This window comes from Pterocles gutturalis, unplaced genomic scaffold (genome assembly GCF_000699245.1).
Source record: "Pterocles gutturalis isolate BGI_N339 unplaced genomic scaffold, ASM69924v1 scaffold12894, whole genome shotgun sequence".
Classification (NCBI taxonomy): domain Eukaryota; kingdom Metazoa; phylum Chordata; class Aves; order Pterocliformes; family Pteroclidae; genus Pterocles; species Pterocles gutturalis.
The window spans coordinates 35,293-63,098 of record NW_010128369.1 but is presented as its reverse complement, the minus strand read 5'-3'; the positions used below and the strand labels follow the sequence as shown (position 1 = coordinate 63,098).

At 43.9% G+C, this 27,806-nt stretch overlaps 1 protein-coding gene across 1 annotated transcript in view; it reads left to right on the top strand.

Moving 5' to 3' along the window:
• Positions 1-407: 407 nt before the first annotated feature.
• PTPRJ (protein tyrosine phosphatase, receptor type, J) overlaps positions 408-27,806 on the top strand; it is a 36,180-nt gene continuing 8,781 nt past the window's right edge. Inside the window, exons 1-13 of the mRNA XM_010079600.1 lie at positions 408-473; positions 12,743-12,761; positions 13,806-13,973; positions 14,739-15,005; positions 15,481-15,741; positions 18,641-18,907; positions 19,539-19,805; positions 20,950-21,216; positions 22,411-22,677; positions 23,597-23,863; positions 25,586-25,873; positions 26,128-26,262; positions 27,548-27,755. Of these exons, the coding sequence (XP_010077902.1) occupies positions 408-473; positions 12,743-12,761; positions 13,806-13,973; positions 14,739-15,005; positions 15,481-15,741; positions 18,641-18,907; positions 19,539-19,805; positions 20,950-21,216; positions 22,411-22,677; positions 23,597-23,863; positions 25,586-25,873; positions 26,128-26,262; positions 27,548-27,755 (2,747 nt within the window). The remainder of the gene's footprint in view (positions 474-12,742; positions 12,762-13,805; positions 13,974-14,738; positions 15,006-15,480; positions 15,742-18,640; positions 18,908-19,538; positions 19,806-20,949; positions 21,217-22,410; positions 22,678-23,596; positions 23,864-25,585; positions 25,874-26,127; positions 26,263-27,547; positions 27,756-27,806) is intronic.

Below are 27,806 nucleotides of genomic sequence, written 5' to 3'. Positions count from 1 at the left end.
TACCCTTAGGGGTTGTCTAGACATCTGCCTTCATGCCTTTTGGCTTCTGGAGGCTCGTGTGTCCCAATACATGGTATTCCCTTGACAGAAAAAAATCTGCGGGTCCATTTCCATTTCCACAGCTTGAGTCAGGTGATGGATCAGGCATCTCTCTAAACTAGGGCCTTGTCTGCACTGGTGTATTCAAGCTAGTGTGTTTCTCGGTCATTTGAAAAGTCTTTCAGCTTTGCACCGGGCAGTCTGGGTGCAGTGAACAGTGGTCTTCAGTTCGGCTTGGCCTGGTATGCCTTCGGCCTCATTTGTGTGTGTCTTCTTAGCCGAGTCTTTCATCTTGATAAAACCCTTCTTAGTTTGCATCTGCAAGATGCCTCCCCACTGGTGCTGAAACACAGGCTGGGGGTTCTGCCATGCAGACGAGGGATCGAACCCTGCCGGGTGTGGATCAAACCCTGCTGGCACCTCTTGCCGATAAGGTGAGTTGGTCCGAAGTGCTTTTTCTTGTTAGTTTATTTTCCGCAGTTGAAGTGCTGTGGTGTAGCTGCTGTAAGCAGTGATAACGCAGTATCTGTCTCCTAGGGATGATGAGAGGCTGCTGTAGCCTGTGAGGGATCCGCTGCTTTTCTCTGGTCTATAACCATACCCAGGAAAGTTTTACATTCTTTACTCAAACCTGCTTTTCAGGTAGTCACGTTCCTGTCAGCACTGTCTAACTCTGACACTTTGGCTGTCTCTGTTAGAGACAGGAGAGGTGCAAAGGAGTCCAGCCTGTGGCTCAGTCTTGGTTTAACCCTTCCGGGAAGCTGGGGAAGGAGCACGAGGCCATGAAGGGGGTGGTTCAGGGAGGGCAGTGTGGAAGTCTGCACAGCCACATCAATTAAACAGGACAAGATAACGAGGTTTTAGCAGCTCGAATGCCATTAACTTCCTCCTCACTCTTACTTCTCTCTCCTACCTTCACGTTCCATGCAGGTGAGCAGCCACACGTCAGGTAGCAAAGGTCAGGTATTTATGTCATCTGATATGAGGCTTTGGCTTCTGACTCAGCACCCTGACTTCTCATACTTTTTTTTTTTTTTTGTTTAATGTGCTAAACTTTAAAGACCAAAGAAGATCCTACCCAGCAGTGTGATACGGAGTGCTCAAGGTTTGCGTGACTCCTGTTTTGTATTGCTCCTTTACGGGCTTTACTGTTGGCATGCAGAAGTGATAGACAGTTACCAACAGGTATCTTAGCCAGATTTCCCCCAGACTATGGGGATATTACATGAGCAAATGCACTACATGACTTAGTGTTCTGTGGCATGCACATAAAATATGATGCAGGCATGGAGGACTTAGTTTCATCTTTGTCTTAAAGCTAGTTTAATGTGGCTTTAGTATTGGAGTGGAGAGATGGAGCTGTGCCCCACGTGTGCATGGTGAAATGCGTCACAGTGAACTGGAGGGTTTCTCCTCTATCCTTCTCCAAGTTACTGCTCAACACGTATGGACACATTTACGTGGGTTTTCTGTTCAAAGAGTTGGTACTTGCCAGCCTTGAACAGGCAGATAAGGAAGTTTAGAAGTGTATTTTTAACAGATCGATCACAATCCCTTTTGTGGCCTTAGGTATGTTTTAACGCAATGCTTCAGCATTGTTTTTCAGAGCCTTACCTGTATTTTACTCTTCTTGTTGTATTTTTTTTTTCTTCAAATATCTAATAGCAGTGATTGTGCTCTAGCTACTCTTCTTGTTGTATTTTTTTTTTCTTCACATACCTAATAGCAGTGATTGTGCTCTAGCCGGTTTGGGTATGTCCTTCTTTCCTCCCTAAAAATGATAGAGATGTTATACTTGGCTATTGCAAAGTATAAAAAATTAAGCACTAAATGTCAGGCCAGAACGAAATGTCTCTGATATGGAAATGTTTAACTACCTTTTCTTATTCTCTTGGTTGGAAATGCTTTGCTACTGTCTATTGTAGGCATTGTTTCATCTTTAACAAGTGAAATCCATGTAAACCTGTATTTAAATAAATCATAACATTCTTGTGCTTTTAGGCTTCCAAGGCATTTTGTGGTGGTGCAGGGAAACTGTTTTTGCAGTTCAGCTTAAGGTTTGAAAGGTTCTAGAGAAGAAGTAGTGATATTTTTTCGGTTTCCATGTTTGTGGTTTGTTGAGGGCCTAGGAGCAAAAGAGAATACATCTAATGTTTCAGAGACGTTGGGCTTATCATCTGGGTGAAATAAAATCAAATATATTCTTGTGCCTTTCAGTCTGAGTCAAAGTTTAATTAACTGAAGGAACTGTTTAGGTGGTGTTGAAGATCCAAAAAAAATGAAGCAGAAGGATGAGAAGTTACGATTGATCCTGGTACCTGCTACTTTTTTTTTCATCCTGCCATTTTATACAAAAGTATTATGAAAGGCTTGTCTAAAATACATTGAGGATATCTGGGGGACATCCCTAAACCTGAATTTCTAACTGTCCCAAATATGCTTTTAAAAAATAATTTTACTAAATGGGTTAATAACATAGATAGGAAAAAGAGAGGTAACTGAAGCTCTCCCGTACCCCCAGTCTCTTCTGCAGTGTTGGTGCCTGACTAGTTTTGGTTCTTTTTAATATCCCACTTCTTTTTGGCCACAGCTGAGGCGATAGTTGCTACTACAGACTCTGCCAAAGCACTTGGAGGATGGTGCTGCCACTTGTTGCTGCTCCTTCCTGGTTTTCCGTTAGGGGTAACGCTTTCAAATGCCCACTTGTTGCTGCTCCTTCCTGGTTTTCCATTAGGGGTAACACTGTAAAATGTTGTGGAGGCCTGTGTGACAAAATTATTCTTAATAGTGCAGCACTAGTTCTAATAAACCTTCAAACTGCTTTTATAATATTTTGCCAAGCCAATCTGTTAGACAGAAGGCTGCCTGTGTGCAGTATGTACGAATGTGCCTTCAGAAACATAACTTCTGTAGAAATTTTCTTTTTAAAAAACTTGTGTTGTCAAGAACCATCATCAGGTAGGTGAATTTCTGATTGAAATAGTTGTGCTTGATCATTAAACTTGCTGGTAGTGGATATTCATTTAGTGGTAATACAGCCAGTTTGGGTGACATTGGGTAAATTTAAGGAGTGTTTGTCTTTCCCTTAGTTGCATTTTTTTTAAGATTATTTTCAGTAATTTCTTTTGAAAACTTTGTCTGTTAAGACCATGCAGTGGAGGGAGCCATGCTTTTTTATTCTGGTGATATAGGTCACAGAAAATCCACAATTGTATGGAAATAGCGAAGGCTGTGGGAAGCCATATCAGTGGTATTATTGCTCTAAGCAAACAATGACCAAAATGTTGTGAAACTTGACTCTTAGTTTTAAAAGCTTCCTCCTTTCTTTTTTCAAGTGATGTACAAGGCTAAGCAAACACTGCCCAGTGTTACAATATGCAATTTATTTGGAATGAACATGTTTTGAGACTCATAATAAATAATGTAAACATTCTTTCCTCTTATATTTAAAGAGTTTGAAATGAGCTATTAGCTATTTGATCTGTATCAGAGCTAAGCCAAACATACAGATCAGCAGGGACTCTCTCATGTATCTTAGAAGGAGAAAGCAGCCACGGATATTGTTTTTCTAGAATGAAAAGTTTGCAGCTGGTCAGGCTGCAGTGTCGGTTTGGTCTCTGGTTCTGACCCTGCATCACCCAGACTTTTTCCACCATAGCTGGTCCTCCCAGCTGGCCGTGGAGTTGACCTTTGATAGTCATGTCTATTGACTGGTAAGTGAGAGAGAGCCCATGTTGTTGGCAGTGAGTAACTCCTCATGCAGCCTCGGTGTATTCACAGAGGCGAGCCTGGCGATGGGGTGATGGCGGAGCCAATTCTCATTCCTGTTTCTATTCAGCTTCTGTTCAAAGCGGGGAAAAGGGAGGCTCTAGCAGAGCCCTAGATGAACTTACTGGAGCTGTACAATGAGATCTTTTGTTCCCTCCCAGGAGTACTACTACATGTTTTGAAGGCTTGCAGTCCATTTGTCTTTTGCTACAGTTTAAATTCATTACAGGATTAAACGGGCTGACAGTTGCAGGCAAACCTGAAGAGTGTCCCCCCAGCCCCATGGTGCCGCATGTGAAAACAGCATCCACAGCATATGGGAAAACATTGTTTAATGGAACTGTCTGTGTTTGTGATAATCTGATTCTTGTACATCAGCCAGATCTCTGACTTATTGTAGAGTTGGAAAAGGTTTTAGCACTACATTTTCTGCTTTGGGGCAATTTGCATTTGTTTTGAAGAAGTTGGTCAAATGCTGCTTTGCTTTTAGGGCCCATCAAAAACTGTAGTTTCAGCGCAAAACAGTGCAGCTGAAGATGTGAGGTGGTGTAAATAAGTGCTGTGAAGAAATACTAAGGTCCAGCGAGTTAATTTATCGTATAAAATTACTTCCCTCGTGACAGGTTTGTGATGCTTGAAGATGTGCTGAGCCTGCCTTAGCCAGCTCGGCACGGTGTCATCAGCTTCCACGGTCTGCATCTGAGCCGGTGATGACATCTACATCCACACTTTACGCTCTGGCCTGGTCATCCTTAGCCTTGTACTTTCCAGAATATGCCAACTTTTATGGGAATTCAGGCATATTTCACTGCTGTGTCACTCGGGATGAAGTTTGGTGGTTTTACTGGGGCCTCTAGTGGTCTCAGGACTGCATTGCCAAACCAGAGCTGCTCTTGGGGGATGCTTCCCTCCCTCCCTTTGGGTGGCTTTACCCAGCTACAGGACAAGGGCAGGGCCCTACAGATAATGTATTTGGATTCTAGTGGAGCATTTCATGTGGAGTTAGAACTGAACGTGCTGGAGGAGCATAAATAAATGGTCATAAACACTAATAGAGCATGAAGGAGGAGATGAGGGTTAGCCCGAGAGGTCTCTGTGCCCGCAGTGGTCCCAGCCTGGTTTCTCGCAGCTGCACACCTCATTGCTTTTTAAATTAGGAAGTTTTCAGGACCCTGGTACGGGCAAAAAGATAAACTGTCCTAAGAAAAGTATAGAAGTAAGGCAGGAAGCAAAAAGCCTTTCATGTGTGAGCATCAAGACTGCCACAAAAGAAGAAGGATTTTCTGTCTAGCAGGACAGTTCTGAGCTCTGTGCGAGCAAGCTGAAGGCTCTCACAGGCCATGGTTCTCCTGTCCCCGGACAGAGTGCCCTATATCAAATGTTTGATCTTCATTTTCAATATAAATCATCTTTCTTGATGATGTATTTGCACTTGTGTGTAAGTTTTTAAAATCCCTTTACAGCTAGTTTTACTTGGAAAACTCTCAAACCAACTCCAGCTCCATGTTGTTCTCCTCGTAAAGTGTCTTTTAACCCTTTCCTGAGCAAAGACTGTGTGGAGTCTAAAATGTCCGGCTCAGGAAAGTGAAATCTACTTCTGATAAGAGAGAAACTTGAGAGCCTCGATTGCTCTCAGCTGGGCAGATCTGAAGTAGGGCCCTCTCAGGGAATGTCCCTCATTTTCACAACTGCTGCAGAGGCCGGGCGGCTGCTGGCTCTGGTGGATGTTTTCCGTATTGCCTGGGTGGCCAGCCCTGCTGGTTTGGGGACAGTTAGCATTGTGTCATTGCCATAGGAGCCTTTTGGTTGTTGGTTTGGGTTTTTTTTCCTTCTTTTTTTTTTTCATTGTATCCTCCTTCCCGGGTGTGCCTGAGTAATGACTCAGAGTGAAAAAATAGAGCTTTTGGGCTACATGCAGGAATGTGCCTTGTTCACATAAAATAAGGGCTGTTGCTTTCTTAGTTTTGACCAAAAATGACTGGCAGTGTTAAAATTTTTGTTAAAAGAGGAGGCTTTTCGATTCAGGCATTGCTCATCGCACACCCAGCTGCAGTTCCACTGGTGTCGGTTTGATATGCATCTCAAGTAGGATAACAATTTGGGTTTTAGCAAGTAGTTGTTTTAAATATTAGTCATTGCCATTGTCAGATATGCACACTGTTCGTTTTGTAAACTCCTTCAGCAGAATTGTCTCTGAAGAGACATTACATGTGGCACTTACTGGGCTATGCGAATAATTTAAACTCATTGAAACTGCTCAGCCTTTCTCTGGGATGGTTTAGTTGTTTTTCTCAGTTGGAAGATTGCAGGATGCTTGGAGGGATGCTGCTGAACTGTAAGGGGGTTTGCAGCACCTCTGCCTGTCATTCGTCAGGACCTGCAGGTTTGGGGGAACCAGAGAAGAACTGCTGGGTTGTATGGAAAAGTTCTAGACTGATGTTTGATCTGGAAACCACTGGAGAAGTCTAATGGTGCTTCCCAGAGTCAGTGGTGAGAGAGCCGTCGGTTGTGATGCAGTCGTGTTTGGTGTCTGGGCCTGTTATCAGCCCGTTTCCTACCAAAAATCTTGGCTGCCTGGTCTTAGATATTTCTGCTGATTGTTTTGTATATGCACAGGTAAGCGAATCACCCTTGTACTAAACCACAGGAAAGCTTACCCCAGAAATGTCTTCTTGAAGATAGGCCTGAGGAAGGGGAAACCCATCTAGCAGGTACAGTTTGGATGAGATCCATTCTATATTTTTCTATTTATTTTGGATATGTTGCCCAGAATACTTCTTTCTCCTAGGCTCATCATCTGAGAAGCAGATACAGGTAAAATTTGGAGAAAAATCTGGAGAAGAGAAAAAGAACTTTCTCCAGTATGTTTCACCACAAATTTTCATTCGCTGTCTCATCCTGGCTTTCCTACAGGGCTTTGTCTTCCACAACATTTTTAGTTCACTGGAGGTGCTGCACAAACCAGAATCTCCTCATCTGTTTTCATAGAAGCCAGTGGAAAAAATGATATTTGGTTCCTCTTTGGAGAAAGGCTTGCTTCAGGGAAAACAAAATTTAGTAATGTCAGGGGTAAAATATAAATACATGCAAAGTGGAAATAGTCTTTCCTCTTTCACATAACTGCATAACAGCTCAAAATAGCCTGTGAATAGTTGTGGATGGCTGTCAACTGCTTTAGGGTTTTGCATGGCTTCCTAATAAAAGGTGGTGTCCTGGTAGGGTCCAGCCCTACCCAGCTAATAACAAACACCAGCTCGTGTTCCTTGCTAATAACAAAAACCAGCTCGTGTTCCTTTCTTCTGGGTTCTGGATCTCCATCTGGTCCCGTGCAGTCTCATTAGTGGAGCTGCTCGTTTAGGGTTCCAAGAGAAGACTCCAAAGATCTTGCAAAAACTTAGTGCGCTGCTTCTAAAATTGGAGCTTTTCCCCAGGATAAACCAACTTAAACCAAACATTCTGTGAACTGGTGTTTTGTGGATGGGCTGTGGATGCCTGCTTAAGATGCCAGAGGGAAAACATATGGAGCTGACACTTGCTGCAGCGTATTTTCAGGTTTTCGTTGGAAGTGAATGTGTCATATTATTGAGATAATCTAGAGTTAATTTTAATCAAACAACCTGTTGTGGGCTACAGTTAAAATTAATTTAGCAGAGTAAATATGCGCTGGAAAAGGAAAAACAAAAAGAAAAAAAAAACAAAACCCCAAACCCTAACATCACATCCAGAAAGTAATCAATCTTGAATGAAACTATGTGGCATAATTAAATGTTAGCTTCAGACTTAGCCTTCTGTTGACTCCTTCCTCCTTCAAGTAGTAAGGACCTGATACAGGAGGGCCAAGCATTCACAACTGCCACTGAAATTGATAACTGAACTGTTAGCGTAGCTCCAGCACACAGGCTTAATCTACATTGGCTTTTTTCTTTTTGTACAATATACACAGGGGAAAACTTTTTTTTTTGGCTTGGCATGTCTTTAGTTGTGTATGAAGTTCTATTTGCTTTACAATAGTATAACAGTATAACGGTCTGTGCTTAAGTTATCTGCTTAAATGCTTCAATGTAATTGAAGACTTACAACATTTTAGGAAGAATTTAGAAAATAGAGCAAAATATTACACAAGTGTGTTTTAGCTCATTTTCCCATATGTTTTTTTTTTCACTCCAAACCCCAGAAATTGCGAAGGAAGGCATGTTACTTGAACTGGGCACATACAGGTTTAGGCACACAGTTTTATGCCCCAGTTCAGGTGATCTCATTTTTCTTGCCCAGTGCTGCAAGCCTCAAAACTTCATTAATTTGGACATAATGTGGAAATTAATGAGGTGAAACAGCCCTGAGATGGTTGCAAGAGAGAGAAACATTACCTCTGTCTAGACCCCATCCTGTCTCCGAGACCCTTGTCTCCTGCGGGAAGGTGTCACTCCTGCTGATTTAGACTGTATGCTCCCCGTGAAGTGGGAAGGTGTCCCCAGCTGGAACAGCAGTCAGTGCTGTACAAATCCTAGAAAATCAGCAAGGACTGGAAAGCTGTGTCAGTCTGTCCATGCAACGCCTGGGCAATCCACCATCCATCTTTGTGGGGCTTCCCAGTGGCGTTCCAGGGATTAGTTTTCACTTCTTTGTGTGACCTTGAATAAAACCTTTCTGTGGGAATGCTTTCTGAATAAACCTGTGGCGGGTATGAAGTATCAGAGGTGACAGAGCAGTCTGCAAGTGGTGGGTTACTGTGTCTTTGCTGGTTAATGTTTGTTGCTGAGCAGGGATGACTGGTAAAATCAGTGAAGTGAAGCCTGGAGTCTTAAAACCCTCATGCTGGTTGCAGCGTGGTGGCTTGCCCTAAAGACCGTGGTTACACGTGTGGGACAACTAGTGGTAGGTGTGTGTAGAAGAAAAAAGGAAGCCAGACCAGGGTTATTGGGACAGTGATCTTAATTATACTATTGCTTTTGTGAAAGGGTGTTGAGAAAGAATTTGGAGACCACTGTGATATCCTGGTGGTGTTTTTGTGGAGCTCTTCCCCACCTGAGAGGTAGGTGGGTGGAGAAGAGAAAATTTGAAGGTACACATGTGAAAGATCATTAGATTTGAGAGGGATGGGATTAATTTCCTGGCTTTTTGCGTCTGAGTCACAAGGCACACACTGGGGAAAACACAAGACGTAGTAAGCAGCAGCCTCAAGTATTGTTCTCAGAAAGGATTTGTGGCTAAGGGGTTTTTTTGGTTAGGATTTTTTGATTTGCTCACGTTGGCTGTTTAGCCAGCTTCTTAACCTTGTATTTACATGAACCAAACCATGTTGTTTTGGAAACCGGAGCACCCCAGGCAGGTGAGCTGCTGTTGACAAGGGTTTTCCCCCTGGTGCAGGACCCCTAACTTCGTTAGAGGGTGCAGTTTGGCAGCAGAGCCAATCTACAGAGTCTTGCAGCCAGCAGAAGGGGAGGCACTACTGTCTTCCCCACTGCTGACCAGCTCCCGTGGCTCCCCCCATGCCTGTGTACAGCAGGCATGTTTTAAATCCTACTCCTGAAAATATCTTAGTCTAAGTGTTAACAATTTAGAACTTGGGCTTCTCAGTCACTCAGTATTTTTGAAGATGTTTTTCTGCAGCACATCTTATTTCTTCCTCAGTAAGATTACCTGTTAGGCTAATAATAGTAATTCCTCGATTACGTGACCCCCTGTGCACCTGAGGAGGATGGAGCTGAATGCTGTATCTGCTGCACACCACCAGCTCCTGGCCAATAATAAACCTCACACATAAGGAGCGCAGGACAGACCTTGTGCAAGTGCAGATGAATTATTCACCTTCTCTGGAACATACAGCCTTTGATCAGGCTCAAAGTGTGGCTGTGTGACACATGAAAAGATTCATTTGCCATAGCTGGTGACAGTGATGAGTTTGTGCACACACATCTCTCCTGTTGTTCAGCTGAAATGTTCAGTGTTTGCATTTTGCTGTCTTTTCTTGATCTGTTGAGTATTTTCTTGGGGAGGGATGTTCCATCCCTACACTGAGTTCCATTTTTTTTGGTTAAAAATGTACCCGACTCTATACATGAATAATATGGATTCATGTCATTGAAAAGAAAAGCAGAGCTCCTTATATATTTGATGCAAACACGAGGAGAATCAGGTGTTCAGCACAAATGTCCTCAAATAATAAACAAATGTTTTGTATAAATAGCATCTCATTAACTGATAACATAAGGCCGGAGAACAGTTCAGTTCATGGCTTGTGTTGAAAAATACAGCACGGAATGACTGAGTCAGGCAGGCTGACGCTTGGGAATGGGATCATTTGTTTTGCGCAGTTTTGGGTTTCAGAAGGAGGCCGGTCTGCTGCCAATGAGATGTGCTTTTTTTGAGTTTAGTTTGCACAGAGGGTTCTGGAAAGCCAGAGGGCTGTTGTGAGGGGGTATTGCTGAAGTGGGTGCTCCCGGTGCTCAGGAGGGATGCTGTGCCCCTGAACTCAGGATGTGGGGAGAAGGAGACAAGAAACTTCATCTTCAGGCAGTTTTACAGAAGAGAAAGTAACTGAAGGACAGGTTGTGAATAACGTCAGGCTTTTGCTGTTTTGTCTGTAGGGCTGCAGAAATCACTGTGACTTAGTCCTAAGGAGTTTCTCATTGAGGTTTTTGTTGTTCTTTTTGTGATTTACCTTTCTTATTAAACATAGCATCTTTTTGGCTTTGCTTTTAGATTAGCCTGCTTTTCAGGCAATCTCACCTCTTGCTCATCATTCAGCAGCTCTTTCTTCTACTCTGAACATGGCACGGTAGTGTTTTCCTGCCCGAAGAGTGGCTTTTTCCTTTAGTCTCTTCTTCCTTGGCCACTTCTTTATGAAAGAATACAGAAAAGCTCTTGCCCTGAGTGCAGATGAACATTTCCTCACTTCCTAACAGCCTTGCAGTTTGGCTGGGCTCTCAAATATTCAGAAAGGTTGAGGAGGAGCCTCACACTTGGATGCAGGACATCTGCGTTGTCAGTAGGGCTGACAGCTCTTGGATGCTTACAAGTGTTTTTTTGCCTAGGAAGCATGCTCAAACTCTTTTTGTTGTGGCATCAAGACTGTCACAGGCTGAAAGGGGGTCTCTCCACTTGAAGCCTGCTTCTGCTGCATCTCCCCTTACTGTAAAGCTGGAGGGGTATGGTTTGTGTAGTCTCTCACCTGGAGAAGAAGATGATTTAATGGTATCTTTGGACTACTTTTGATGGTGCATCTGCTTGGGCCCATGACTGTGATGCGGGGAGCCACTGCGGATGGAGCTACTTGTGGCACCAGCAACGTGAGACCTGGGGGGCGAGTGGTTTGGGATACAGGCTGCGCATTGGGTTGTTGTGATATAGCTGTTTATTTTGAGTTAGCTCATGGCATTACAGAAACAGCTAATAAACTGTCTAAGAAAACAGGGTGGAAAGAGAAAATGAGACAATTTCAAGTGCTTTAGATAAACGTGTCAGCCTGTGCAGTCAGCAGGCTTGGCACTTTGTGTGTGTAAGGCACCATCCAGTGTAAAGTGAGGCTGGATTTTCTCAGAGCAACACAGTGTAAGGTCCAACAGAGGACTAGCCCTTCTGCAGGTGATGGTAGAGACTGCCTCTGCCTGCACCCCCCGCGATGCCAAAACCAGTGGGCAAAAACCTCCCCTGCCTGCAGGCATCCCTGGCACAAAGCACTGTGACCCGTGGATCTCCAGCACCACGCCGGGGACCTGCCGCTCTGTGGGACATCTCTGCATGCTTGTTTTTGCCTTGTGGAGTGCAGCTTTGCAAGGTGAAGGGTTGTATTTAATCCCTGATACAATTGCTGAAGTCATCTGTTTGTTACATGACAAACGTGGCTGCTGCAGTCGGTTGGCGTCAGCTGGCGACAGGAGTCTCAGGAAATCAGAGTTTCCCTCTGAAGCCCTGCAGACCTCAGTCTGGGGCTTTTATTTCACTCCTTTAGGAGCATTTTGTGCTGCCACCTGGAGGGAGACGAAGAAAACAATTTACAGGCCAGTTTGCACACGAACAGGAGGAGAAATGGCATATTCGGAAGTAGAAGCATTAAGTTGAAAGACTAAAAAACACACTCAAAGCAGAATTGTGGTGTCCTGTCAGTACTACAAGCAGAGTGGGTTCAGGTTACAGTTAACTGGCAGCTGCTAATACTTTATGGGCATGTACACATCCACAGACTAGTTTTCAAAATATATAGCAAAGGTTTTATACTTCGACAACACTGAGTTTGTTTTGGAAAATGCAAAATATTATTTTGTGAGAAGTAATAGTAAAGTTTATACAGTAATAGGGTGAAAGAAATATCTTACGAATAAAGAAGACCTAATTTGCATCTGCTGCTTTTTGTGGGATAGTGTCGAAGGTGCTAACTGAAGTGTCTTTTGACTAAAATCTTGTAAGTTTTGTTTTTAAATTTATATCAAACCATAGAGTCATTTAGTTTGGAAAAGACCTTCAAGATCATCCAGTCGAACCATAAACCTGACATGCTGAGTCTACCATTTATATGTGCAAAATAATCAGCATATGTTATGCAAGCTGGTTTTGTGAAAAAATAAACTGTTTGGTTTAAAAAAAGAAGTGGAAACAAACATTTTATCTACCATTTATATGTGCAAAATAATCAGCATATGTTATGCAAGCTGGTTTTGTGAAAAAATAAACTGGTTTAAAAAAAGAAGTGGAAACTAACATTTTACCAGCATGTTTGATTTTTTTTTTTTTCCCTGTAATAGTTTGGTATACTTTTGGTGTTATTTTTATGCCAGTAGATTTTTAGCTATCTGTTTTGCAGGTTGAAAAGTCTGGAGCACAACAATAGACTTTTTTTTCTTCCTCCCTCTGTGTGTTAATTAAGCCAGTTATTATTTTATTTGACCTTTCAGGAGTTTTAAAGTTGTAATTTCTATTCTTTATTTTTGTCTTTCAGGTCAGATATACAATTGCCTGTAAGTATCCTTCTGTTACTTAATTTATTTTCTTTTGTATGTAACTCCCATTATCTTAATTTATTTTAAGAAAGATCAAACAGTGTCAGCTAAGTATTTAAAAAAAACTTCCTGAAAAGAGTTTTTAGAAATAGCATTCAAAAATGTAAACTTACTTATTTTAGTGACTGTAATTCCTGCGATGCAATTAAGGATATTTAAAGATATAAACGTGCACTTTAATTCCGTTGCCTTTCAGTTTGTAAAGAGTGCTGGTAGAGTCAAGTACAGATTTAATGTGCTTAGAGAGATTGGAAAATACGCTCAAAGGCGATACAAAACAAACCCCCAAGCAAGAAAAGACACCCAAAGTGATGCTTTAAGGATTTTCTGAAGGCAGTATAGCAACTGCTGTACTTGCCAAGGTGACAAGTTCTCATGTGGCAAAAATTTCCAGAAGTACTTGCAGATGAGTTCTGCCTTAATACTGAACATCAGACGTGATGAGTCAGCCTGCAAAATCAGGGCCTGAATCAACTCTCTGCACTTTGGGCTGTGCTGTGCCAACCTGCAGTTGTTTTCTGTAGGCGCGGCATGTCTCTTCCTTACCTGTGGGAACACACTGTGGGAATACCAGAACTTCTTTGCTCATGTGCTGAAGGGAAGAGACAAAATTGCTATGCCATGTTGAGTAAAGCAGCGAGCTTCTGATAATACGTGAGGAAGATTCACATGCAGAAATGTGGCTGCAAGTTTGTTCAATCCTTTTCAAACACAACTGCGCTGAAAAAAAGAGCAGATCATGGTAGCTTTCATCCAAACCATGAGGAGAGTCAGTGAATGACCAAAATAATGTCGCAATCCCCTCATCTAATTCAAATTGTTTGACAGAAGTTAAAAGTGGTAAAACTGGGAAATGTGCAGTGAAATCTCTGTAGGAGAACAAACTGGGAAGACAGGAGTGGCAGGGGTCTGTGCATGGTATCTATAAATTGCTCTACGTTTGCAAATGAGAAACCCAGAATTTTTGCTAAGGTACTTACTGCTTTGTATTCATTCTTTCAGGCACTGAGGATTGCAGCTCAAAAAATGTAACTGCAGAAATGGGAACCAGTAGTAATGATAACTTATCACTAAACTCTGGAAATGGGAACAAAACCTATGGACGTGGAAGGTCACCCCGGAGTGTGGCAGCACCAGAGAGGGCAATAAGTGATGGGAACAATGTAACACGTGAGTGGTTTCCAATGTGAATCCTCAGTGTGGTTTTTTTCTGCTTTTGTGCTGTGTTAGTATTTTAAGCCCGAACTCTAGTCCAGAGTGCAAAGGGTATCACAGGGGCGTGGATCCAGCTGCTTTACTGGAATAGAGAATGAGCCAAAGAAAGGTATCTGCACAGCTGACTGGGAGTGCAGTTAACGCTGTGGTTGTCACGTGGCCTTGAAATAGTTTTATCACTGTTAGGCTCAGGCTCCCTTCCCATTTTATTATGGCTTTTTAGGTTACAGCTGCAACAGTTCAAACATACTGTGACATATAGATTTAAAATACATACATAAAAGAGTACAGCTGAAGCACACTACCTAGTGTAGAGGGTGCTGTATCGCGTATCTAGAGGAGAGCTGTGTGCATCCTGCAGCTAGAAAAGCTGTTCTCTTTGGGGTGGCCAGTTTAGGAAAACATAACAGCAGGTTGTGTGTTGCAGTCTTCTCAGCACCCTGCATGAAGCTGACAGCTGAGGCAGGATGGTATCACTGCTGCACCTGGACAGTTTTACTCCTTCAGATGAAGTGAAACTTAAGAGTTAAAGGAAGAGTAGACTGCGGAGCTAGCAAGTGTGGCTTGCAACATATAAGGATGGCTTGATTATTTTCCCAGACTGATCAGTGTTTTACAGAGACCTGTTGTTTGGGTAGGATGGGGAAAAGACTGCTTTGTGCGTTTGTCAGCAAATATTCTTGCAAGTCAAAAGATTTTTTTTTTTCATGCCTTTCACAGAGCCCAGACTAGTTCTTGATCTCAAGGCAGAATATGTTGGTGTGACTTCTATCAACTTATCGTGGATGGTGAACGACACTGCTTCCAACTCCTACACATACAGGATAGAGGTTGTAAATGGTAGCTCCATTAGCAAGCTGACGTCCAGTGTCAACAAAGCCGAAGTTACTGAGTTAATCCCTGGGACAATGTACAATTTCACGGTATTTGCAGTAGCAGCTGATAATCAGACAGAAGGAGAAGGGGCATCCATAATCATGTATACGAGTAAGTTACAGTTTCTTGCAGCCCTATATTTTGCTGTGTAGCTCAAGGTTCTACCTACCTATATGCAAAGGATGGGATGTTAGAGTGCAGCAGAAACATAGGTCTGATGTTTTTCTTCTGTTTTTAATTATCTTCCTTCCCTGCCTTCCACTCCATCCTTGTCTCTTTCCTGCCCACCTTTCTAAATCCCCAGGGAAAGCCCTGGGAGTGCTGGCACTGTGGTGCCTGTGCTTCTGCTTTGCAGTGTCAAAGGGAGATGAATCCCACTCAGGATGACTTTTCTTCAGTTCTGTCTTAGCTGCCCATTGATGCACAAGCCTCCATGCGCATCTGGTGATGTTGCTGGAGTGCTCCTGCACTCTGAACAATGAGTGATGTCAGGACAGTGAAGCAGTGGTGTGCCTGTGTCTCTTCCATTCATGGATGTGCGCAGATGTTCTTGCAGGTTAACAGATTGTTCTCTTGTCTTTCACAGAGCCCAGCCCAGTTCTTGATCTCAAGGCAGAATATGTTGGTGTGACTTCTGTCAACTTAACGTGGGCAGCGAACGACACTGCCTCCGATTCCTACACGTACAGGATAGAGGTTGTAAATGGTTCCCCTGTTAGCAACCTGACGTCCAGTGTCACTGAAGTTACCGAGTTAATCCCTGGGACGATGTACAATTTCACAGTATTTGCAGTAGCGGCTGATGGTCAGACGGAAGGAGAAGGGGTTTCCATAAGCCTGTACACAAGTAAGTCCCAGCTGGTTGCAGCCCTGTTCTGCTGCACAGGTCAGAGCTCTGCCTCCCTACTTTAGGGCTGAAATATAAAACTACTGTCTGTAGATGTGGTGCTTTAATGCTGGAGCCTAATCTGGGCTGTCTACTAAGCATGGGGTCTTAATGTGTGGAAGAGATATATCCCTGCTTGAAAAAAAAACCAAAGCGAACCCAGACAGCCAAAACCCACCTTTATTCTGGTCCATCCGCGTCTCCTCATGTGGGAGATAGCTTCTTGTCACAAGTACTCAGTGAGCCACTAGGAGAGATGCCCTCTTAGTTTTGCTGTGTGTGAATAGAGGAGGACTCTGGGAGATGTGTCTGTCTTGGCTACAGTGATCATGAAACAGTTGAGTTTAAATTTTTCAGTGTAATAAGAAAAAAAGATGGACAAGTTGCTACCCTGGACTTCAAGAGAGCAAACTTTAAGCTATTCAAGGAGCTACTTAACAGAGTACCCTGGAATCTGCTTTTGAGGGCTTAGGAGTCCACAGGTGCTGGTCAGTCTTTAAGAACCATGTTTTAGAAGCACAGGAGCAGGCAATTCCGATGTGTCAAGCGAACTGGGCAGAAGACCAGCTTGGCTGAACAGGGAACTCCTTGTGGAGCTCAAGAGGAAAAGGAAATTTTGTGATCTCTGGAAGCAAGGCCAGGCTTTGCAGGAAGATTACAGAGCTGTGGCTCATATATTCAGGGAGAAGACGTGAAAGGTCAAAACTCAATTAGAGTTGAAACTGGCCAGCGTTGTGTCAGAGATGAAAAAATACTTTTTAAAGTATGTTAAGACCAAGGGGAGGTCTAAAGAAAATATTGGACCAATACTTGTTGAAGATGGTCACCTGCCTAATGAGGGGGAAGAAAAGGCAGAGGCATTTGATGGGTTTTTTTGCTTTAGTCTTTAATAATACAAATAGACCTTGGGCTGTGTGGTGTCCTGAGTTGGAGGACCACGAGTGTGGCAGCAGTGACTTTCCATTTGTGGACACTGGAATTCAGCTGTGTCAGCTGAATGATCAGAAGTCCATGGGGCCTGATGGGACTCATCCTGGAGTACTGAAGGACTACTAGATGTTATGGCAGGACCCCTCTTGATCAGCTACCAAAGGTCCTGAGAGTCTGGGGGGGTTCAGTCTGCTGACTGGAAGCTAGACAATGTTATTCCAATTTACAAGAAGGGCATGACAGAAGACCCAGAGAATTACAGGCCTGTTAGTCTAACCTCAGTTCCTAGAAAAATTATGGAGAAGATCATACTGGGTACCATTGAAAGGCATTTAAAGAACAAAGCAATCATCAGGCGCAGTCAACATGGGTTCCCAAAGGGAAAGTCCTGCTTAACTAATCTGATATCCTTCTGCCATAGGGTCATGCACCTCATGGGTGAAGGGAAGGTTGTGGATGTAGTTGTTCTGGATTTCAGTACGGCTTTTGATACTGTCCCTCACAGCGGCCTTCTAGACAAGTTGTCCAGCTGTGGGATGAGCAGGTTCACAGTGCACTGGGTGAAGAACTGGCTGAAGGGCACGGCCCCAAGGGTTGTAGTGAATAGGGCTACATCTGGGTGGTGGCCAGTCACTAGCGGTGTCTCTCAGGGCTCAATTCTAGGGCCAGTCCTGTTCAACATAGTTATCAGCTTTGTGGATGCAGAATTTGAATGCACCAATAACAAGTTTGCTGATGATGCCAAACTGGGAGGTGCTGTTGACTCTCTTGAGGGACAAGAGGCCTTGCAGAGGGATCTAGATGGATTGGAGCACTGGGCTGTGATTAATGGGATGAAATTTAACAAGTTCAAATGGATTCTACGTCTAGGATGGAGTAATGCTGACCACAAGCATTAACTGGGAGAGCAGTGGCTGGAGATCCCTGCAGAGTGGGATCTGGGGGTGCTGGTTGACAGCAGGCTCAGTACAAGTCAGCAGTGTGCCCTGGCAGCCCAGAGTGCAAACCATATCCTGGGGTGCATCCAACACAGCCTAATGAGCTGGTCAAAAAGAGGTGATTGTCCCGCTGTATTTAGCATTGGTGCAGCCTCACCGCTGAGTACTGTGTGCGGTTCTGAGCCCCACAATTTAAGAAGGGTGTTAAGGTACTCAACTGCATCCAGAGGAGGGCAGCCAAGCTGGTGAAAGGGCTGGAAGGAATGTCCTGTGAGGAGCGGCTAAGGACTCTGGATTTGTCTAGTTTGGTGCAAAGGAGGCTGAGGGGCGACCTCATTGCTCTGCACAGCTTCCTGAGGAGGAGACGTGGAGAGGGAGGTGCTGAGCTCTTCTCCCTGGGATCCAGTGCCAGGATGTGTAGGAGTGGTTCAAAGCTGTGCCAAAGGAGGTTTAGACTGGACATCAGGAAACATTTCTTTACTGAGAGAGTGGTCAAATGCTGGAACAAGCTTCCTAGAGAGGAGGTTGATGCTCCATGCCTGTCAGTGTTTAAGAGACGTTTGGACAATGCCCTTAATAATATGCTTTAACATTTGGTCAGCCCTGAAGTGGTCAGGCAGTTGGACTAGATGATTGTTATAGGTCACTTCCAACTGAAATTGTGCTCTGTGTGCTCTGCTCTTTCTTGCTCACCTCTCCAGATTCCCAAGGGAACCCCTGGGAGTGCTGGCACTGTGGTGGCCTGTGCTTCTACTGTGCAGTGTCAGAGAGAGATGAATCCCACTCGGAATGGCTTCTCTTCAGTTCTGTCTTAGCTGCCCATTGATGCACAAGCCTCCATGCGCATCTGGTGATGTTGCTGGAGTGCTCCTGCACTCTGAACAATGAGTGATGTCAGGACAGTGAAGCAGTGGTGTGCCTGTGTCTCTTCTGTCCATGGATGTGCGCAGATGTTCTTGCAGGTTAACAGATTGTTCTCTTGCCTTCCACAGAGCCTAGCCCAGTCCATGATCTCAAGGCAGAATATGTTGGCGTGACTTCTGTCAGCTTAACGTGGGCAATGAACGACACTGCTTCCGATTCCTACACGTACAGGATAGATGTTGTCAATGGTTCCTCTGTTAATAACCTGACATCCAGTGTCCCCGAAGTTGAAGTTACCGAGTTAATCCCTGGGACGATGTACAATTTCACGGTATTTGCAGTAGCAGCTGATGGTCAGACAGAAGGAGGAGGGGTGTCCATAAGCCTGTATACAAGTAAGTCACAGTTTCTTGCGCACCTGTTCCTGCAGTATTTTGCTGTGCAGCACAGGGCTGTGCCTACCTGCCTGAGGGTTGAAATAGAATACAAGCCTTGCCTGGGCTGCCTACTAAGAATGTGGTGTTAGTATGTAGAAGAAATATAGCCCTGAGTTTGGTTGTTGGTTTTTTTTTGTTTTTGTTTTGTTTTTTTTTAAAAAACACCAAACCCTCTCCATCCTCCCTGCCCCTTCCCCCCCCCCAAACCGAAAATCCCCTTCAACAACAACAAAATCAAAAAGCAACCAACCAACCAAAACAAACCCTTTCCTTCCCCACCATACTCATCCCTTTCCTGCCCACCTCTCTAGATTCCCAAGGGAAGGCCCTGGGAGTGCTGGCACCGAGGTGACCTGTGCTTCTGCTTTGCAGTGTCAGAGGGAGATGAATGTCACTCAGAATAACTTTGCTTCAGTTCTCTCTTAGCTGCCCATTGATGCACAAGTATCCATGCACATCTGGTGATGTTGTTGGAGAGCTCCTGCACTCTGAACAATGAGTGAAGCAGTGGTGTGCTTGTGTCTCTTCTGTCCATGGATGTGCGCAGATGTTCTTGCAGGTTAACAGATTGTTCTCTTGTCTTTCACAGAGCCCAGCCCAGTCCATGATCTCAAGGCAGAATATGTTGGCATGACTTCTGACAACTTAACATGGGCAGTGAATGATGCTGCTTCCAACTCCTACACGTACAGGATAGAGGTTGTAAATGGTTCCTCTGTTAATAACCTGACATCCAGTGTCACCGAAGCTGAAGTTACCGAGTTAATCCCTGGGACGATGTACAATTTCACGGTATTTGCAGTGGCAGCTGATGGTCAGACAGAAGGAGAAGGGGTATCCATAAGCCTGTATACAAGTAAGGAAATGGTGCCTCACAATTGCACGTAAACATGCACTTTGTACCAAATTGTCCTGCTTCTTTACCTTGGGTTTCCAGCTTTGTACTATTTCTCCTTGTAATGTTGCTTTTCTCCAGATGCCTGAGAGCATGAGTGCCGAGAGGTCCTTGGTAAAAGGGAAAAGGACTGCAATTGTATGTGTCTGTGTGTGTGTGCACGCTGCCTGTGAAGCAGTTATTTCAATCAGCTTGACTGCTCCAAACTATGTAGAGATCCAGCTGCTACAACAGCGTGACTTTCACTAGTCACTTGAGGGCTGAACAGGTGCCCTGCAATGCTTGTGGGAGCCGGTTATCACACCTTATACCAAAGGACGTGTGCAGGGATGTGGTGTCAGGATCACAGAGGCTTGTTGGTTTTGAAGGTTGTTCCGAGTCCTTTGCAGAGTCACTGGCCTTCCGTTCCCTGTGGGCTGTGGCAGTGCCTATGGACACATTGTTGAGTTTGATGCCATTTTTGTCAGCTTTGTGCCGTGGTACCTTTTTCCCAGAGGAACAGATGGGAGAAGATTTTTTTTTTTTTTTTGTCTAGGTCAGGAGTGGGAAGGGAACAGGCAACATCCCTACAAAGCATTTAGAAACAGCATGTCCTGGAGCTGCTACTGAGTAGATGAGCTTGTCTAAGCTGCCTGAGGCGAGTCTTGTCTGCCTGGTGTTGATGCTGAATGAGGCTTGTAGACACAGCCACTCAGCGTGGGTCAGCTGTTGGACCTGCTCAAGGAGCCCATTTCCTTCTGCTGACGTTGGGGAGAGGCTGGGCTGAAGGGCTCAGATTAAGACTCGTGGGCGCAATTTTGAGTTAATGGACCAAGATCACCCTGCTGTCTGCTTCCTTCCCTGATTTCTGTCTGTTTCTCTGTCTGGAAACTCACTGTGGAAACAAATGATTTTAGCATGTGAAATGAAATAAAGAGAATAAACCCCAGAACTCCTGTGGCCTTTCCAGAGACACCAGCATGAATGTCTGAAACTGGGCATTGATACTGTAGAAGGGCTGCTTGACTACAAATAATGCTCGTTCTGTGTGGAATAGGGTTATGCGGCTGTGGCTCTTCTTTCTTTATTTCTCCATCTTGACAGATTGTTCTCTTGTCTTTCACAGAGCCCAGCCCAGTCCATGATCTCAAGGCAGTATATGTTGGTGTGGCTTCTGTCAACTTAACATGGGCAGTGAACGACACTGCTTCTGACGCCTACACATACAGGATAGATGTTGTCAATGGTTCCTCTGTTAATAACCTGACATCCAGTGTCACCAAAGCAGAAGTTACTGAGTTAATCCCTGGGACGATGTACAATTTCACGGTATTTGCAGTAGCGGCTGATGGTCAGACAGAAGGAGAAGGGGCATCCATAAGCCTGTATACAGGTAAGTCACACTTTCTTGCAGCCCTGTTTCTTGTGGACTGTATGTTCCTGTGCAGCACAGAACTCTGCTTAACTGCCTGAGGATTTTAATTTAGTGCTGTTGCAGGCAGAGGTGATGTTTTGGTCCTGGGGCTGGAAATGGTCAGTCTGCCAGGTGTGTGATGTTAAAGTGCAGAAGCAGTATTTCCCTGATAGAAAGCTGTTGGTGAAGTTTGTCCCCAAGGCTGACAACACAGAGAAGAGATTTTTTTTTACCCTGAGAACCTTCATCTTCTAAATTTAGGAAAGGGGATTTGTTCACTTTCTAGAGTAGGGGGGCCTCAAGTCCTTTATTTTAAGGGGATCTCACACAGAGCGTATTGCATGAGGGGAATTTTTGTGATTTGGGGGCACATAAGCTGCAGCAGGAGAGTGAGGTTAAGGCAGTGCTAGTTCAGGGGAACTGCTTTGTCCATCCAGCACCTTGCCTTGCTGAGTATCAGAAGTCTTTACATGTGGTGTTGCAGGGACCATTCTGGAGCTGGCCTGCAAGGCTGTAGTCACAAGGGTGTATTTGAAAGCAAAGAGATACTTGTACTTGTCATTTGTGTTGTCTGAAATCTACCTGCATGTGTGCTCCTACCTTTCCAGACACTTCCCAAAATTCTCTCCTGTGCTGCCTGACTGTAATGGCTAATCACCCTGTTTTGAAGAGGCACAGAGAACAGCGTGCTGCAGAGAGGGGTTTTGGAGATGGCCTCTGCCATGGTAGTGAGCTCAGGGCATGAGGGTTGGAGAAGGAGCAGGGTTTCGTGGGTCCTGTTCCTCTTCCAGTGATATTTGATGTTCCTTACCTTTTGCTGTGCAGAGATGCACCAAAGTCTTTCCCCTCTACTCTTTTCTCCTTGCTGCCCACCTCTATGGATTGCCAGTGTAAACCCTGGGAGTGCTGGCACAATGATGACCTTGTGCTCTTGCTTTTGAATATGAAAGGAAGATGAATCACACTTAAGATGCCTCTTTCTTATTTTTCTGTTACACAGCCATTGGTGCACAAGCCTTCATGCGCATCTGGTGATGTTGCTGGAGTGCTCCTGCACTCTGAACAATGAGTGATGTCAGGACAGTGAAGCAGTGGTGTGCCTGTGTCTCTTCTGTCCATGGATGTGTGCAGATGTTCTTGCAGGTTAACAGATTGTTCTCTTGCTTTCCACAGAGCCCAGCCCAGTTCTTGATCTCAAGGCAGAATATGTTGGTGTGACTTCTGTTAACTTAACGTGGGCAGTGAACAATGCTGCTTCTAACTCCTACACGTACAGGATAGATGTTGTCAATGGTTCCTCTGTTAGCAACCTGACGTCCAGTGTCCCCGAAGTTGAAGTTACCGAGTTAATCCCTGGGACCATGTACAATTTCACGGTATTTGCAGTAGCAGCTGATGGTCAGACGGAAGGAGAAGGGGTTTCCATAACCCTGTATACAAGTAAGTCCCAGTTGCTTCCACATCTGTTCCTGCCGAGCTGTATTTTGCTGTGCAGCACAAGGTTGTGCCTACCTGCCTGAGGGCTGAAATTTAAGACTGTTGCAGACAGAGGTGCTGTGCTTTGCCTGCTTGCAATCGGAGATATTTGTGGGAAGGGACATAGCCTTCTTTTTAAAAACAAAGTAAAACAAACTCCTTCAAAAACAGTAGTTGTTGAAGGTGGTCACTAAGCCCTGTGATGCAGTGAAGGAACTCTTCCCAAGAGCCTGCCTCCCTGGCCTGGGATTTGTGTGGGCACTTTTGCAGCCTTCACTTCTTAGAGGATGGGAGCCTCAGACCCTTATTTTAAAGGGCTCCTTGACAGAGTGTGTTGTGTCAAGGGAACTTCCATGATTTGGGGGCCCATGGCTGCCATTGGGCTGCAGCAGGAGAGTGAGCTTAGGCAGCACTAGCTCAGGAGTGAGCTCAGAGCATGAAGCGTGGCAAAGGAACTGGGTGGCTGGGTCGTCACCTCTGTTCCTCTTCTAGTGATATTTGATGTTCCTTACCTTTTGCTGTGCACAGGTACACCACCATCTTCTTTCCCCACCTTCCCCTGCAACCTCATATCTTTCCTGACCACAAGGAATTCCCAAGCAAAATCCTGGGAGTGCTGGCACCGTGATGACCTCTGATTCTGCTTTGCAGTGTCAAAAGGAGATGAATCTCACTTAAGATGACTTTTTTCCAGTTTTTTCTTAGCTGCCTATTGATGCAAAAGCCTCCATGCGTATCTGGTGATGTTGCTGGAGTGCTCCTGCACTGTGAACAATGAGTCATGTCAGGACAGTGAAGCAGTGGTGTTACCTGTGTTTCTGCTGTCTATGGATGTGCACAGATGTTCTTGCAGGTTAACAGATTGTTCTCTTGTCTTTCACAGAGCCCAGCCCAGTCCATGATCTCAAGGCAGAATATGTTGGTGTGACTTCTGTCAACTTAACGTGGGCAGTGAACGACATTGCTTCTCGCTCCTACATCTACAGGATAGAGGTTGTAAATGGTTTGTCTGTTAGCAACCTGACATCCAGTGACACCGAAGTTGAAGTTACCGAGTTAATCCCTGGGACGATGTACAATTTCACGGTATTTGCAGTGGCAGCTGATGGTCAGACAGAAGGAGAAGGGGTGTCCATGAGCCTGCACACAAGTAAGTTGCAGTTTCTTGTAGCCCTGTTCCACTGGGTTGTATTTTGCTGTGCAGCGGAGGGTTCTACCTACCCACCCGAGGACTGAAATCCAATATTGTTTCAGGCAGAAGTGCTGCACATGGCCTGCCTTCAGTCAGCAATGTTAATGTGTGGAAGGGGATTCTGTGGGTTTTGTTGCCTTCTCCTCTATGTGGATGAGGCCCTCGGTCCTTATTTTGAAGGCCTCCCACACAGTGTGTTGTGCCTCAAGGACTTTCCCTGTTGGAGAGGTCCCTGGCTGCAGCTCGGCTGTGGGCAGCACTGGGCTGTGTGGCTCTCAGCCATGCTGCTCTGCTCAGCTTGTCAGCAGAGAAGGTTGAGGTGCTCCTGTGTTCCTCATGCTAGGCATTGTGACCATTTTTCGCCTTGTTGTGAATATGTGCTGCTGTGTTCTTTCCTTCGTTTCATCACGTTTTAACTGAAGTGAATATGTCCCAGAGCTCCTCAGTGGGGTTTCCAGAGGTGCCAAGATTAACTCGTTAAGAGAGTCTCTGGTACTGTGAAAGTGCTGCTTGGCTACTTGTAATGCTTAGTCTGTCCAAAACGTGGAAGTGTGCTTGTGCCTCTGCTTTTTCAGTCTCTGTTTGTCAGCAGATATTTGTGACTTTCATGGAGCCCAGCTCCGTTTTCCATATCTGGGCACAGTATGCTGGTCTCTGATTTTTCCCATGGAGCACAAATAGTATTTCTTCTAACTGCACTTACAGGATAGAGATCGAAATTTATGGTTCCTCGTCTTGAAACTAGACCTCCAGTGTTACCAGAGCTGTTACTCCAGACATAAACCCTGTCCACCATACTTGTAGGAGTAGCTGACAGTGTTACTGAAGGAAAACAAATATTTATAAAATGCAGTAGAAATAAGTCCCAGTCACTCACATTTATCTTTGAACTAAATCTGTTTCTTCTGATACACAATTCTGTTCCTCCTTAAGTTTCTTAAAATAGTGCCCCTTTTAAATAACAAAATAATTCAATCCATCAGCCTTTTACTCCTGTATTTGGAAGTCCCAAGTATTTCTTTATCATGAGAGGAAATAAATTTGCTGTGTTCTACAGTTGTAGAAGTTATAAGAGTTTTGGTCTTAAATACCAAGTTTTATAGGATGTTTGGTTTAGAGCGACCTTTCTTCTCAGTGTTACTGCTACATTAACTTTTTCAATCCTTTTATATCTGGTCGTAAGGTTGCAATTTCTATATAATGTCCTATAGGACTCTCCACACAAACTGACATGTCATAGTTGCTGCTCTTAAGGATAGCTACTGCTGTGTTCTTAATGCATGGAGCTTATATTAATTTTCTTATTTGTTGGCTGCTAAGACTTTTATGTAATGATACAAGGAGTTAGTGTCAATTCACGTGCTACTCTAAAAGTGTTCGTAGAGTGGTATGTTCAGCAGTTGAACAGTATTTTGAAAACTTTGCTGATCTTGACAGATACTCAACCTAAATTTTCTCAGTAAACCTGTCTGCAGAGGAGTTAACACAGAAGAGGTCTGTGTACTTAGTGTGCTAAATACTTCTTCTCATAGGGTAGCAAGTCCTTGTAGGCAGGAGCTTCATCTTTTTAAAAGTGGAAAGGAATACTGAAGTTTTACAAATATTTATACATAGAATTTACAAATAGACAGCTTTTTCTATTTACTACAATACTTGTTTGTTTTGTTTTGTTTTTTTCAGTTCCTGCCTCAGTGAATTTATTTCAATGTGAACCAGTGGCCAAGCAGCCTTCCCTAATGCTGAAGTGGGAATGTCCTTCTGGCAACAATTCTGGCTTCAAAATTAAAATATCTAATGCTACATGGGAAAAAGAAGAACAGACTCCATCCTGCACAAGAGGAGACTCAGAAGAAACTTGCGAAATAGTATCTTTAGATTATTTCAGCACCTATACTGTTACTATTGTAACTCTTTCAAATAGTTCTGAAAGCCTTCCAGTGCAGCAAATGTGTAATACAAGCATTACTGGTAAGTGTTAAGATTCAAGAATGAAAGATATCCATAGGACCAAAGTGTTAGCTTCATGATAGCAGAATGCCAAACTTGATATGCAGTATGTTATCAGCCTACAGATTATGAATAAAACACTACATTCATGCAAGTCTAATCTGATGCACAATAAAGATGCATCATATGAACAGCATCGGTATTACAGCATTTTCTTGTTTGGAGAACTCTTCTTTATCAATCATTAAGGTACTAAAAAATATTTCTGTTTCTAGACCCACCTGCTCCAAGCAAAGCTCCTGTAGTCAAGGCAGTCAGTCACAGCTCGTTTTCTGTTGAATTCTCTGATTTTGAGTCAGTGCATGGACCATTAAAAGCCTATGCAGTAATGATCATAACAGAAAAGCAAGGTAAGATATTATGATATTGACTTTTAGCTGTGTGAAGCAATTTATTAGACAGCATTATATTTGAAACTCTAGGTGTTAAATAGATAGAGAAAAAGCTCAGTATTTTCAATCACCCTTCCAAAATCATGAGGCAAATACCTTGCTTGCTTGCAGTCAGATCGCTCCTTCTTTTTCAGAAGGCCACTGTTTTCACTCAGCCTTTTACAGCCTGACTTATCCTTGTACAAGTCTCATATGTATTGACACTGTGCTGTTGCCATCTTGATTTGCCAGTGATTCCTGCCACAAGATTGTGTAGTTTCCTTCCTTCCTTCCTCTTCCCTGCCCTGCACACTTCACACCCCTACACCCCACACCCCCCCCAATAATTTTCAGAGCTACTAATATAAGCCAGTTTGGAATGTGGGATTTTTTTTCTCCTTCCCTTCTTCAGATGGAAGATATCTGCAGTAAGGTCTTACAACTAAAAAGAAAAAAAAAGAGAGAGCTCTTCTTGAGCTTCTCCTTTTTAAAGGTCAGTTCAACACTATATCTGCTTTTCGAAGGAGCATTTAGTTTTTTAAATGCAGTCAGTAGAAAGGAATGTATGCAAACTTCAGTTGAATGAGAGAGATTTTTATTCCTCCTGCAACGCTTGAATATTTACATCAGTTTTCTTGCTCGAGTTGTTGGACAACTGGTGACTTGAGCTTGTTTAGTATCTCTTAGGTTATGTGTGCCTCAACTGTGGCAGTCCATTCTTAGTCTTCTGGAAGAGAAACTGTTCTGATCACTGGTTTGTCCAATGTTTGTCTGTGTCAAGAGGAGTCAGAAATTAACTCTTCCGTCTCTTAGGGTTTGGGTGTGAGACTTCTTGTAAGACACAGCAAAGAATTATGAGTCAGGATGAGTTTAGTGTCACCCTGAATGAGGCTTGATGCTGTCTGGGTAGCACAATGTTACCAAGTACCAATGGATTTTTTTCTACGCTGTTTGCATTGTGCTCTCTACATATGGTAGTTGATAGTGTGTCTGTACCTTTACAGAGAAGCTCCACTATACATGGCAAAAGTAAAACTAAAAGGAGATTAATCCAAATAACATAGGGGAATAGGGAGGTAGTTCACTAGACTGCACTGCAGTAGAAGAGATAGTTGCACTTGGCCTTTCATTTCAGGCAGTATTTCTGGAGTAATGACAACTGTGGTTAATGTGACATGCTGTCATTTCCATCTCGGCCACTGTGCCGATTGATACAGAATCAGGCGATGATGTATACTACGTATATCCTTGTTTTTTCCTGAAGGTTGTGAGTCTTTGAAGTCTAAATTGAACAACACATACAAAGATTTCAAGATGACAACAGTCACCTATGTAACATGTGTCATAAACACAGAGCAGGCAAAATCACCTTGTTTCCGTTCTGAGAATGGTACAAACATCGTTCATGTGGGCAAGGGAAACAAAGTGTATGGCTACGAAAATGGACCACTGATTCCACTTCGTTCATACAGGTATTTATCTCAAACGGCTGTCTGGTTCATTTTGCTGCAGTTGAAATCTAA